The sequence below is a fragment of the Galeopterus variegatus genome, unplaced genomic scaffold, assembly GCF_000696425.1.
Source record: "Galeopterus variegatus unplaced genomic scaffold, G_variegatus-3.0.2 Scaffold1570, whole genome shotgun sequence".
Taxonomy (NCBI): Eukaryota; Metazoa; Chordata; class Mammalia; order Dermoptera; family Cynocephalidae; genus Galeopterus; species Galeopterus variegatus.
In genome coordinates, this window is record NW_007727681.1 from 305,396 (window position 1) to 320,513 (window position 15,118).

The window sequence follows — 15,118 nt, forward strand, 5'->3', positions numbered from 1 at the left end:
AAGGAGAGCATGTGAGAGTCTCTCTCTCTCTGCGCTGCCACTTTGTGCCATGGGAGACCCCTGCATTGCTGTAGAGCCACCACCAAAGAAGACCCTCACCAGATGTATTCTTTGGACTTTGGACTTCTAGCCTCTGAAACTTAAGCAATAAATTTCATTTTCTTACAAATCACCTAGTTCCAGTTATTTTGTTATAAGCAACAGAAACAGACTAATACACCACTCCAAAATGTAGTATCTTAAAACAATAACATTTTTATTTTTTCTCACAGCTATGAAGATAGATTGTACTCGGCCAGGTGTTCTCACACATGCTTGGTTCACTCTGCTATCTGGCAGATGAACTAGAAAGACTCAACTAGCTGAGAGGGGAACATCTACGGCCCCTTGGGCATCTCTCTCTCCCTGTATCTGTAGTCCCTGTACTCAGACTCTCTGGCCCAGCAACTTCAGGGGTGCTGGACCTCCTACATGGCAAGTTAGGACTTCAAAGCCATGTGTCCCAAAAGCAAAGAGCTAGAATCACCTTCTATGAGGTGGACCTCCTTTATGATCTGGCCTGAAATCATGCAGCTTCACGTCCCCTGCACTCTAAGCTTCCTGCAGTTTCCAAGGCAAGGGAAGGGGAAATAGGTTAAGGGGATTGACAAGGCTCTGGAAGAGAATGTGGGTCCAGAAACACTGCCATGGCCCTTTTTGAAAAATACAATCTGCCCCAATTAATATACACATGCCTTCTACAAATTGAAAAGAAGAAAAAATATGTACCTACACTATTAAAATAAACAACGAATATAATTATGCTGAATTTGTAATTTATAATAATTTTTAATTATTCTACATCACAACATGAGGGAAAATCAACTAACAACTATTTTTATGCTTCACACTGGGAAAAGTAAAGATTAATAGAGTCAAGGCTGGAGAAGGTGTAAGAAAATGGGTGAGTTCGTGCGATCATAATGAAAATGTAAACTGTCCCTTCCATTATACCTCATTGGTCACCCCTATCAACAAAGGAGGCTGACTGGGCACATTGCCCAGTGTCTGTTCCTAAGAAAGATGAGATCATTTTTTAGGCAACATGAGTTCGTGCGATCATAATGAAAATGTAAACTGTCCCTTCCATTATACCTCATTGGTCACCCCTATCAACAAAGGAGGCTGAAAGTGTATTTATTCAACTGGGCACATTGCCCAGTGTCTGTTCCTAAGAAAGATGAGATCATTTTTTAGGCAACATGATCTTGCTACCATAATCACTAAATATGTGTGTGTTTAAACATATTACTATAGTTGTAGTAAATTAAGTTTACTTATCTAAGATTGTATTGCACATATCAGCATTGTGATCATTAACTCTTCAACTGTGATTTCACCGACTTTATTCCATAACTTCACTAGTATGTTTGTGTGTTTGTGTGTGTGAGATACATACATGTATGAAAAAAAAAATATATATATAGATCCTGTGTATTGACTTTCTCCCACTGGTCTGTTTAAATTTGACATAATAGAATTACTTCTAAATAAAAATAGGAATTTGAATTTTTCTCTGTCAATAGAGCCTTCATAGAANTTGTGATTTCACCGACTTTATTCCATAACTTCACTAGTATGTTTGTGTGTTTGTGTGTGTGAGATACATACATGTATGAAAAATATATATATATATATAGATCCTGTGTATTGACTTTCTCCCACTGGTCTGTTTAAATTTGACATAATAGAATTACTTCTAAATAAAAATAGGAATTTGAATTTTTCTCTGTCAATAGAGCCTTCATAGAAGTTTTCATAGGTTCATGAAGGGGGGTAGGGCATGTATGAGGCTGTTGATCATTGTGGTAGCAGGGAGTTGAAGGCCACCTGGATGTCCATCATTTAGTGAGTGGACAAGTTAAATGTAGTGGATCCATACAATGAATTACCATACAGGGGTGAGAAATATCTGAAAATGTACTGGTAAGTGAAAAATGTACAAAACAGTACAAGACAATATTAGCCTATGTAAATTGAAAACACATATATACAAACAATACTATATACTTCTCAAAGTTATATATCTATTAAAAGATACATCCAAAACATTAAAGGTGAATGTCAAACAGCCCCGGGCTGGATCAGCTGGGGTCCCCGGGCATCTTTCTTTGTATCTCTGTAGTCTCTCTGCACAGTCTTTCTAGTGTGGTGCATCAGGATGGCTGGACTTCTTACATGGAGTGCTTTCAGAGGCTTCCTTTTGGTCTCTCCTGCCATATTAAACATCATTTGATAAGCCAGAGAACCAATGTGGACATGCTACCATTTTCAGAGTGTACCTGTTCTCACTACACTTCTGAAGACTGGGACAGTAAACACAGAATGGATCCATGGTCCTACTGCATGCTTTTGAAATGAGAAGTGCTTGGACCAAGATTTTATCTTCTGGTCTTCATAAACACCTCTTCTTGTTGGTGGGTCACTTTGGCATTTGTGGTCTCCAGGAATTAAGAACCACTATGCAATAACCCCCAGCAGGTCTGAATATTTTCCTTTCTCCATTGTATAGTAACACTTTTAAATGGACAAGTTCCTTTGGGGAAGGTTTTGAGGAAGATTCATAGAACATACCCGTGGCCATGTTACAGGGTCATCAGGATCTAGCTTCTCCCTCATCAAAAGCTCAAAGGCTGTAAACTGTCTTAAATCTGGAAACTGTGAATGAGACCATGTATCCCCAGCACAGTGAATGAAGTCAGATTTCTGCCCATCAACCTTACAATTTTTCTGCCTATATTTTTTAAGCAGTGCCTTAGAGGCTGCTCATTTATTTTATTTCTAGGGAACCCATGATTAATTAACCATCACTATAGATCTTTGTGAGTCAACAGACTGTAATTACTATTCTGTCCTTATAGCTTATTGTGATATTTGTTTCCATCTTGTCCCTAATGCTTAAATGCCACCACCTGAATTCTACAACTCTAGGATTCCATTTTTGTCACCGATATCAGGGAAACCAATTCCACTGCAGCATCTTCTACTATAGCTTACTAAGGACAGCCACCAGACAGATTATGAAGGATGATGATGCACTCTCCTCCATGCATTTCTTAATGCTTTGGTGAAAAATGCCTCCAGGCCTTGTGGAGGGGTATGGTTAGAGGGAGGCTGAGAATACTGCATGCACTAGAAGCAATGCCATCTCCCGTAGCTTTCAGATGCCTTCTCCATAGCTCTCATTCTCAAACTGTGGTTCTAGGACCAGCAATGTCAACATCACCTAGACACTTGTTAGATATTCAGATTCTTGAACCCCAATCCACCCTACTAAATCAGAAACTCTGGGGTGGATTCCAGAAATCTGTGTTTTAAAAAGTACTCCTGAGATTCAATTGCATACTCAAGTTTGAGAACCAGTACTGTACAGTATGACAGGGAGGATCTGTCATTTCAACTTCATTAACAGTAGATTTTTGTTGAATCTTAGCTTCGACTAGTCAATATAGCAAATTGACTTGTTATAGTCACTGCTATAACAAGTACTTGAACCAACATATTAAATTCAGAATTCCATGTGAGGACACCCATGGCAATGAACTCAGTCCAATCAACCTTTTTGGTTCATCCTCATTGAATTACACCATTAGAATTCTCTCCCATACATGCACCTCACATTTCTGACAATACTTGGTGAGTTATTGTAACTCTTTCAGGGTTAGCACTATGTCCTGATATTTTTGAATCTAGATCATGTTGGCATATGAGTCATATATGAACCTAGGGTCAATGGAAGATAGTGAGGGATGGGTCCGAGAAGAGTCAGTATCAGCTTGTGAGAGAGCTGCCCAAGGTATTGCCATTAAAAGACTGATTCAGAGGAAAGCTAATCTCCTGGAGGTCAAGAGAGGACTCCTCTGCCAAGAGAGATTAGCAAAGATTTGGAGTTTCAAATTTCTCAGCTTCACATATATCTGCCCAAATATCCTCAACCACTCTTCTCCCACAAATCCCCTTACTTTAGCATGAGACATCTAGTAGAATGAAGCATTTTGTGACCTTGCAAATCTCCAGGCCTTCCAATCAGGCCCTCGGCTTGGGGCTCAGCCTACCTTAAAACGTACAAGAGAGGAGGGACACTTTCAAAGCTGCCATGGGGCCTTTTTCTCAGCCGAACATTCATCATTTTCATACTTCTTTTTCCTTTTTGTACAGCATTTAAGTCAGAAGAAGCCAGCTGATGCCATAATTCTATTATCATTATTAAACATGTACAATAACATTATCTTCATAGAGAGTAATCATGATAATGTCCATAGCAGGAGAAAAACAAAAATAAAGGAAACAACAAATGTCCACGGAGACAGCAGGAGAAGGGTGGTATGTTCACACAATGGAATACCACACAAATGTTAAAATGAACTGAGCAACACAATTGATTATTCTTGGAAACATAATATTGAGTGAAGAAAGCAAGTCCAAGAAGACATATTACAATATGATACTACAGATATTCTAAAGTTCAAAAACAAGGAAAATGAAACAATATATTTTGAAATATCAGATACAGATCAATTATAACTGTATTAAGAAGTATATAAGCCACATATACTCACATATCAAATAATGTATGAAAACAAGGAAAAAAGGCTTATAGCAATGCTCTATGGAGATCCATGATAGTTCCAAGTAGCTAAAGAGAATGAGTCACCCAGTGTTCTGCATGTAAAGATAAAAAAAAAAAAATCAGTGGTAATAAATGATGATGAATTATGTGGGAGGTGGAAGAAAGGGAGATGGGTGGGTGTAATGAACTGAATTCTCTGTATCAAATTCGTAAGTAACATCTCAAATTGATAAATTAAGCAATAAACATGTCAGTATTTTATTTTGAGATAAAGACCAAAAGGAAAACAGCTCAAAGAGTTACCATAGTTGTATTTGTAGAATGGGATAGAAGAAACCTGGAGCAAAGACTTGTTACTTTTCATCCTACTCTTTTTGCGTTTTTTGTTTATAATAATTTTGTTTATGATGGAATTTAATAAAATATTTTAATTATGTAAAAAATTATAAAATGCAAAACTATAAAAGAAATGCTTGGAATTAGAGTTTAGAAACTCTCGGACAACTGGGAGTTACTGGAGACAAGAGGACTCAGGAAATAGAAGGCTTGGATGTTAATCTAATCTTGACTTTGCCACCAACGAGCTGAGTTTACTTTGGGTAAGTTATTAAACTACCTAGTCAGAACACCTCATCTGGATTTTGAACAGGTCATCATAAAGTGCATTCCAGGTCTAAAATTCAATTTTTTAACTCTTATTCCAATTAAGTATTTAACTTTTGGTCATAATTATTGTTATCTCTTAGTGAACACTTTCTGGGGCTCATTATTCCTCTGCCACCGTCTCTGTTAGACTTCGGCACTCAGCGGCACTGGGACATATGCTGAGAAAATGTTCCTCTTACATTGGAATCTCCCAAAAGTAAAGAGGAAGGGCTCCCCCGTGTTCCCTGTTCTGTCCCCCAACAAAAACAATTCATTCCAGAGAGAGAGAGAGAGAGAGAGAGAGAAGACAGGAAGGAGAAGGCTGGAGAGGCAGAATGCTGCACATAACTCTACTTCTCTTCCATTTCTGTGACTCAACATTAGAACTCTTTTATCTTCTTGGCAGAATAATTTATGTGCCTGTTCCAGACCTCTTCTGCTTCATGCCAAAATTGTACACTTTGAACTTCAAAGCTTAAAAAATAGCACAACCTACTTGATGGGTTTCTTTCTTTTTGGCTTCCAAGTACTGGAGGATCCACTTACTCTGAAATCATTTTCCTCACAAGAGCAATGGTACCAGCCTCAGGGGGTAGATTCCAACAGCCTGGATGAGTGAGCACACCCAGACCCTGAGCCAAAGAGACTGGGACAAAAGTCATCCTGCTATTAAATCTATTAATTGGCACCTTAACAGTACCATCAAGCTCCACTGTGGCCCATTTTTTAAACTTATGTTCATATGAATTTTCCTAAAAAATAAAAAAACAAAAAACAAAAAAACCCGAGATATCAACTCTTACTTCTCCAAGAAAATTGAGGGCTTGAGTTTTAAAACTGAGTAGTCAAAGACTCATATCTGTATTCCTGGTGAATAGTCTGCCACCATGTACTGTCCTATTTATTGGTTATATTTATCACTCTGTTCTGTATCCTTAAATGCCCTGGATACCAATAAAACAAAAGTATATCACTCAGAAACACTCCTGGCAATTTAAACTCAGCATTCTTGGTTGTTTTGTTGTTTTCATTGTTGTTTTCATATCTCTAATCCCATTAGAAGTAGTGATTAAGTGTGCCTGTCTAGCTTCCATTTCTCTTTTTTATAACTGTGTCACTTAGAGTGGTTTTTCTGATATATTTTTCCCAGTGAAATTTAATTATATGGGCTCAAGGTTACAGTTTAGAAAAAGCTCACATGAGTGACTTACTTCAACCGAACTACTACAGGAGTCATAAATCCCTACAACCTGTGCTAAAAACCTTGGGTTATAAGGGAGAAAAAAAAATCATTGTCTTTTAGATTCATGCAGTTTGTAGTCGATTTTGTCAAGTCTATGCTTCTTGCAATTGCAAGATGACAGGGATCTATTGTCTCTGAAAGTTAAGCTTTAATAATTTTGACTTCATTTAGCACAACAAGCATTTATTGGACACCTGTGTGAAGCACTGCAAGCGATATCAAAGTGATTAAGACAGGACGGCTGCTTTACAAAGAGGAAAGCTTTCTTCTAAAGCAAATGGAAGCAAGTGCTGCAGAGTAACAAAACTAAATGTGGTGGTAGTGGAGAAGAGGAGAAGTTTCATTTCACCTCAAGGATCTTTTTTTTTTTTTCTGTGCATCTGAGCACTTCCCTCTCCTCAAAGACCTTAAAAGGCTTTTAAGAAGAAAGAAGATTTGACCTGGCCCTTGAAGAACTGACAAGAACATCAGAGGTGTTGGGAAAATAGAACAGTTTAATCAGGCCCCCAAGCCTTAGGTCAGGTTGGGGGTGGTGCGGCGCATTCTTTGTAAGCAAATTGTGTGTGTTGGTGGAGTTAGTGCACATGCATGGTACCGCAGCTTGGCTGGTATTTAGTGTCTCGGGCATCCACCATGTGCAGTCATACTCTTCAACCTACAGCTCCAAGGACCTTTTGACCAGTTACCTAGGTCATAGACCTGTGTGTGAGGGGTCTGGTGACCCAGCCTGGCGTGTGAGGGGTCTGGGTACACAGCCTGGCATGTTAAGGCTTTGTGACCCAGTCTGGACAATGGGCTTGAGGGGTCTGTGAGCTGCAAACCCAACCTTAGCTCGACAATTGGCCCAGTTGGCAGGATTACGGGCAAGTAAAAGAGCTCAACAGGAGGATATGGACATGGAACTAAAATATACTTCAACAAAGCCAAAGAGTTAATATTCTTTGTATAGAAACACATATATACCACAATTCATAATGTATATGAAAAATGTAACAAAAGATTAATATCTTCAATACATAGTAAGGCTATACAATGTATTAAGAAAATACTAAAACCCCCAGTAGAAAAGCAGGTAAAGACATAGTTACAGAAGAGGAAATGTATGTGACTACTAAACACATGAAATATGTCCAAGCTCACCAGTAATCGAAGAAATGCAAATTCAAACAACTGCAATTTTTTAACCATTTCAAATCACAAAGAGTTTTAGAGAGGGCCAGCCCGGTGGCGCACTCGGTAGAGTGCGGCGCTTGGGAGCACGGCGGCGCTCCTGCCGAGGGTTCGGATCCCATATAGAGACCGGTCCGTTCACTGGTTGAGCGCGGTGCGGGCGTGACTCCAAGGGTTGCAATCCCGTTGCCTGGTCGCGGTACGGGCGCAACACTGAGGGTTGCAATCCCGTTACCAGTCACGAAAAAAGACAAAAAGGAAAAAAAATAAAAAGAGTTTTAGAGAATACTGTTTAGGACTTTCAAGGCACAACAAAATGGGCATTCTTTCATAAACTGGTACAACCTCTCTAGAAAACAATTTGATAATATGAATTAGGAGCCACAGAAAAGTTCATCTTTTGTTCTCCTAAGTAACTCCAAATATAGGAATCTGTCATGAGGAAATAACTGAGGAACACCTAAGGTTTATGTGCAGTGATTTTCACCATAAAAATATCTCTTAAAAAGCAGATTGTTTAAATAAGTTATGATATACTCTTCTGAGGGAAAATACAGTCATTTAAAGTGATATTTGTGAAGAATTTTTAAAGACATAGGAAAAGGCTAATGATCCACAATTGAGTGACTAAAACAGGATACAGAACAGTATTTACAGTATATTCCAATACATATCTCAATATATTCACACGAAGACTTATAGAAGTGCACCAAAATGTTTACAATAGTTGTTTCTGGATGGAAATATGGTTGATTTTTCTTCTCTGTTTTTTTTTTTCCACATTTTCTTCAATTGAGCATGTTTATCATTAGGAAAATATAACTCTTTTCAAATACACTCGGTAACTTTCTGTCCTTCCCCTTCCACATCTGATGCAACAAATTTTATGAATAGAACCACACGTCTCCACCAGTGCTGGTCTCCACCTTGGAATTTGCTTTTCCTTCTATTGCACTAGGGCTGGGTCTGGAGCTCACAGACCCCTCAAGCCTGTTCCAGACTGGATCACAAACCTTTCACAATCCAGACTGGGTCCCCAGACCCCTCACACGCCAGGCTGGGTTACCAGACCTCTCATGCAGGTATATGAGCTAGATAACTGGCAAACAGGTCCTTGGAAGCTGTAAGTTGGATGGAGAGCATGGCTGCCACGGCAGACACCTGAGGCAGATGGTACATGTGTGCTAACTCCACCTCCACACACAATTTGCTTACAAAGAATGTGCCACACCACCCCCAACCTGACCTAAGGCATGGGGGCCAGATTAAATTATTCTATTTTCCCAATACCTTCACAAGGTTTGTAGCACTTGCCCAAATCAAATCCAAATCTTCCCTCTTCTGCTTTTGCTTCACAGAAATTTCTCTCAAGGAAAGACCCCTGAATTACCATCACAAATTTAAGACTTTACCCCTCCACACCCTAGTCATTTTATCTGAGAATTAACACAAAGAAGAGAAAATGGGCTTTAACATCACTTTGTAACTAGGAAGAACCTCAACCAGAAACTTTTTTCTTTAAATTCCTGACTTCCTTTGTGCAAAACAAATAAGTTGCTTGTATAAATCTGAGTTCCATATATCCAGGCTACTTAGAAGGAGAGATATCTAAAATTGGTGATGAAATGCACTGAGGTTTGACTGTATCAAACAAGCCCTCATCTTATATATCAACACCTAATCCTTTTAAACCAGAATTAAAGAAATGATAGAATGGAAGTACTTCCATCTATTTAGGGAAACATGGTATCTTGTAAATCCAGGATAATTTTATTCACCCTCAGTATTTCTGCTAGATTGCATAAGGAAAATAAAAAGCAGCTGTTGATTTACAAAGGGGAGAAAACACACTCTTCCTGCAGAAGTGTACACCTGAATTATATCACCTTCACAGAAAATAAGAGCAGACGAATTGTGAGGTTTTGGACAAGGGCCAATATTGGGCAAAACTATGTAGCTGGTAAGAAACTCAGTCCACACCCTCAAGCATAAAAGAAAAACAATTTTTATCAGTTCAACCCAAGTTCTGTCTTAGATACAATCCTATTGGAAATAAACTTTATTTGGGTCATTATTAGCCCCCCTAGTAACATCCCAGAGCTGTGTCAGAAACCAGATGGCATTCATGGTGTCTGGAGAAAGAGGAAGACCATTAATATCCCTTTTGCCATGGATGCTGCAGGCATCCTCACTAATCAAGCCTGACATGGATGCTGCAGGCATCCTCACTAACCAAGCCCTGCTTGCATTCCCTGAGTAGGACATGGTAATCTTCCAGGAGGCTAGCAACTCTGGTATCTAGGATCTCACCTCCACAGGCTCACCTTGCAGACATTGCAGACACCAGATTGCAGTTGCTGAGCCACTCCTGCTCCCTGCTCCCAGGGGAATCCCATTCCAGGATGGGGAAGTCCCTCCCTGTCTTAGCTTCTTCATGCCACTCTGTTCCTTTCCACAAACCCTATACTACCTCTTGTTCTTTCACAATGAGCTGAGGACACCCATTGTATCCAAAGCTTAAGTCTTAAAACTAGGCTTCCCTTACCTTGAGGTTGGGAAGAGTTGATTCTTCAAACTTTCCTGGATTGTGAGAGAATTATTTCAGTTTGTATTTCTGGGGCAGCAAAGAGAAGACAAAACAAACCACGAAGCATCTAAATGCAACAAGTCTGAACATTCACATCCTGCCCTATTCATTTCACTTTCTTCAGTCTTATATTCTTACGTGCCTCACAAAAACACTAGTTCCAAGGTAGCTTCATCTACACATTTTATTTCCTTCCTCAAAGCATTTTCAGTTCCCTGGAGTAAACCCACCTTCATGCTCCTTCTCTGTTTACCTTGAAGGTTGAAGCACCTTCAAGAAGAGATATTCTTTTGTTTTACCCATATAAATCTTACACTATTTCTTTTAAAGTTATTCTAAAGTCCTGATTTTCCTCTCCTTTCATTCTCTACTTCTAGTTTCTTTTTCTTTTTTAATTAATTAATTTTAATTGATAAATAAAAACTGCATATATTTATGGTGTGCAACATGATGCTTTGATACGTGTCTTACTTCTGGTTTCTTTTGAGCATCTTACGGAATTAGGAAGTGCTGTTAGGACAAGAGATCTGGCAGGGACAACATTTCCCTGACAGTATTTGTGTGCCACAGGCTCTTCCTGAAATGCTCTGGTATTCTTGTGTTGTACTCATGGAATCAACACCTTGAGTTCAAGGTAACAATGGGGAAACAGAGGTAGGCACCTTCTCTCACCCTGACAGGACTGTGCCTTCCCGGAGTGACCTTCTGGCCTCTCCTGACCCTTGGAACACTTCCTTCCCCTCTGGGTATGGAGGTCTGGCCTGAAAAATGCTATAGTTGAGCCATTCTCTGCTCCACTTTAAAAGGCAAACAAATATTAGCATTCAAATTGTTTCAATATTCTTCTTTCTACAAAAGACATATCATGAATTACATGTTTAAGACTAGCTTTTCATATTATTTATAATAGTAGTTAAGACCCTTCTAGCTGCAAGTAACAGAAACCAACTCATGGGCAGGACAGAAGCCAAGATTCAGCAAACATTCATGAATCTCTGTCTTGTTTCTTTCTTGGCTTTGTCAGTGCGTCTACTGATGTCTTTGACTCTTGGTATGGCCTAAATTTTTCACTCTTCCATTTATAGAGCAGACCTTATTCACATGATGATGTTTATCTTGCTTTTGCTGTCATATTACTAATTGGTTATTTTTAAAGATTTTTGCTTAAATTCTGCATTATTCAGAAGTATCCGATTTATTAAACCAAGAAGAACTCAAACTTCGAACCTTAAATAATTTGCTCCATTTCTGACCTAAGATCTTAAAAATAAAAGCTAAAAATAAAAGTTGTTAAAAATCCCAAGTAAACCCTCAAATGCAGCAGCAATAGGCTTGGATTTGTTTCTTCCACCCACACTGAATTCTAAGAAAACTATACAGGATTGCTCAGGCCAACTCCACAGGGGTTTAAATAGAGATGACTTATTTCATCATTAAGGGACATAAAGAAAAGAAATGATCCTAACTAGATAGTAGGAGTATCGTTTTGACCGGCACCTCTGAGTAGATCAAGGACTCCAAAGGGCTGAATCAGAGGAAGCCAACCTTCCATTAAAAGCAAGCTCCCTCCCTCTCAGATGTTGCCAAGCGGAGGAAGATGCCCAGAGCAAGAAGGTGCAGCCTGACGGGCACTGAGTGAAATCTTAGGCAGGATTATTCTTCTTCATGTTCAATTACTGTGTTCCCAGGCCTCTCTTTGTTTCTTTACATAATCACCTCAAAAGCTGAAATTTGCTTAGGGGTCTGGAATTTAAATCTACCCCTAAAATATCCTAATGAGCTCTTTTTGGACTGAGATCTAGCCAGGCTGCTGAAGCATAAGTGTTGACACAAAGCATAATAATGAGGATGCATGTTAGCTCATGACCATTAATTGGAGGAAAACACAAGGTAAGATGATTTATGTTGAAAAGAGAAGACAAGAGGATAGAGGCTAGTAGTGCTATTATATGAAGAGACCGAGGGCATGATCTGGAACCCAAGGTTAAAAATGCAGCCTGAAAGGGCTTCCACCCAAACTCTCGAAGGCAGCTTTAATGCCACATGACGCATCCCCTTTTCCACTGAAGTATCACATCCAAGCAGTTCCTTTGCATCCTACGTAAGGTTATGAAATAAGGAAGTCTTTGCTATATTTCACAAATAATTTGAAACTCAAATACCTTCTAAAACATTCTAAATTAATACAGATCAGATGTTTCTATCAAAACCCATTTCCTATTCATGCAGCCGACGTTTCCATAACAAGTACTACTTAACAGACGTGCAAACAGCTCTCTCAGTGCCATGCCTCAGGTGGGAGGCCGCTTAGCTCGGGGTTAGGTTTGCGGGCCCTGGAACAGGACCATCCTCCCAGATCCTCCACTTAAGCAGGGCAAGTTATCTGAACTTTCTATGGAATAGTCATATCATCTTAAAAGTGGGAACAATACCAGTGCCTAATTCACAGGAAGATCAAATGAATTCAACAAAAATTCTCTAAACAAGTGCCTAGCATACTGTAAGCTCTTGATGATCTCGGATATTGCTATTACTTGTCTCATAAAACCAATGAGAGTTTGACATACATGAGGAAAACTTAAAGCTTAGATCATACAGAAAAAAATTTTAAAACCAAAAATAGCCTTTCACAAGTTACTCTGTAGCCCAAACCTGGTCCGATTACTATTTGAACTACGTTCAGGGTCATTTTAAAGAAAGCAGTAACTCTCGTCCTGCTTCCAAGATCATTGTATTTTAGAGAAACAAACATCTTCTTGCCTTTCCATGGCCACAACTTCTTGCAACAATGTCATGGAAGACAGGATAAAGATAAAGCATGCCCTTCACCGAGTCATCCTGGGTCACTGGACTCAGTAGCCCAGTTCTTCCGCTGGTGTCAAGCCTACTACATTTTCCTCTCTTTCTTAGCTAAAATAGACCTATCAACTTTTAATTTTATCCAGTACCAAATACTTTAGGCTTGCAAGAGTATAAATGGCATGTTTTAAAAACAAAAATTAAGTAAATATCAATCCCAAAATAGGGAACTTCAACCACCCTTGGTTATCTAAAAAATCAACAAATGCAAGATTTGAATTTTGCATTTTATTTGTGGAATCAATGAGGGAGTATTCTCATGGGTTATGAGGCTATGTGACATGTAAATTCAGTAAGGCAAAACTTCAGAAAAGGAGTTTGGAGAGAATCCAAGAAATCTCAGTATGAAAAACATGAGATCATAAGAAAAAATGATATTTACAAAGATTTGCATCTTGGTCATGAAATGTAAAATGTAATTCTTAAGGTAATAAAAAAGTTGCTTTTCCATATTACAGTACAACTTTTTAAAAATTTCTCTTATGCATAGACAAGAACTTAAAGAAAACAGGTAAAAATGAACACAGACTGATATGTTGGAGAGTAAGATTGTGAGAGTACAATTTTCTGCCTTTAGTTTCATTTTATCTGGAGGGGACAATAAATATTAAAAACATAAAATTGCAGGAAAATATTTTCTCTTTATCAGTTTGAATGTTGCTTAAGGCATATTATTACAAAGAATTGAATTTAAATATAATTAAACATTTTAATGGTGATCATTAAAGTCTTTCTAATTGAAAACAGAACTGAGAACTTGAAATAGTATTGAAGAGTTCAAAAAGTACCCTCTTTAAGGTTAAATTCAACCCATAATTTCAGTGGTTCTTTAGGCTGCAAGTACCTTCAAGAGTCTGTTCACTCAAAAAAAGCCAACTGTCAAAAGTAGAAGTGCATCTTAATTGCTTCAGAAATAGAAATAACTATAAAATAAACACCTTTGGTTCCCAACTATTAACATTGAAACATCTATTTTAAATGCTGTAAATTCCCACATCATTGGTTCAAAGCTGATCTCGTCAGTAAATAAACATTGAGAATAAATACAATACATAAAGACCTAAGAAATACCAATCCACTGATAAGTGTGGGAAACTTTCATCCACACATCAGCAGAAAAAAGTGGCTCTACCTCACTCTCTCAAATGGAAATAAATCTTCAGCCCAGGCCTTCTTTCTCAACCACATAGTGATGTTTTATGCCAGAGACTCAAGCAATCTTCATCGTGGAAGACAATTCGCCTGCCAAGGATGAATAGGGAAATTAGTAAAATATTATATTACAAAATAAACTAGAATGAATGTTACCCATCAAATATCATAAGCATCTTATTGCCATGACAATATAAAGTGTCACACTGCAAAGATAATGAATGACCATGTTCTTTCTAGTCTCTGAGCCTTTGCTTGTGCTATATTCCCTCTGCCTGATACACCCTCCTTGGACTGGCTTTACTGCTGAGTAGCTCTGTGAATTCAGAGTAAAGATGGAAATGTGAATGGATACAGACATCTCTCCCCCTTCTGACCCAGCCCCAAACAATTAAGGAAATGGAAAAATAGGGCAAAGCACACATCAGCACTAGATATGAGCCATTGAATTACCAGAAATTTCAAGAGATATCTGCCGGATACGGTGCAGACAGTCCACATTGAAAAACACCACAGAGTCTGGGTATGCAACTCATCACACTAAGAAAGCAGCATGATTTCTCAGAAAACTAGGTGGAAAAAAATCTCACAAGTCATTCCTTGGCTGGAAAGGCAAAGCAGGCTGTGAGATAGATGGGAAGGATTGGGGGAACAGGTCAGTCCGGCTCACAGTGTTGGAAAAGGGGGTGAATGAGGAGAGTAAGAGGCACCTCAGGGTAGAGTAAAAGAGACAGCAGTGGAACGAGATTGCACAAAGCAACCAAAACACAACAAGAATTTGGGCCAACCTATGTTGAAGAGCCAGGAGCCAAGCAGAGTGGGTCTGTACCAAACTGTGGCACTTGTTATTTTT

At 38.8% G+C, this 15,118-nt stretch overlaps 1 protein-coding gene across 1 annotated transcript in view; it reads right to left on the reverse strand.

Moving 5' to 3' along the window:
• Positions 1–15,118, reverse strand: part of LOC103594502 — a 93,497-nt gene that overhangs the window by 67,461 nt on the left and 10,918 nt on the right. Inside the window, exon 2 of the mRNA XM_008577727.1 lies at positions 5,801–6,006. Coding sequence (XP_008575949.1) covers positions 5,801–6,006 — 206 coding nt within the window. The remainder of the gene's footprint in view (positions 1–5,800; positions 6,007–15,118) is intronic.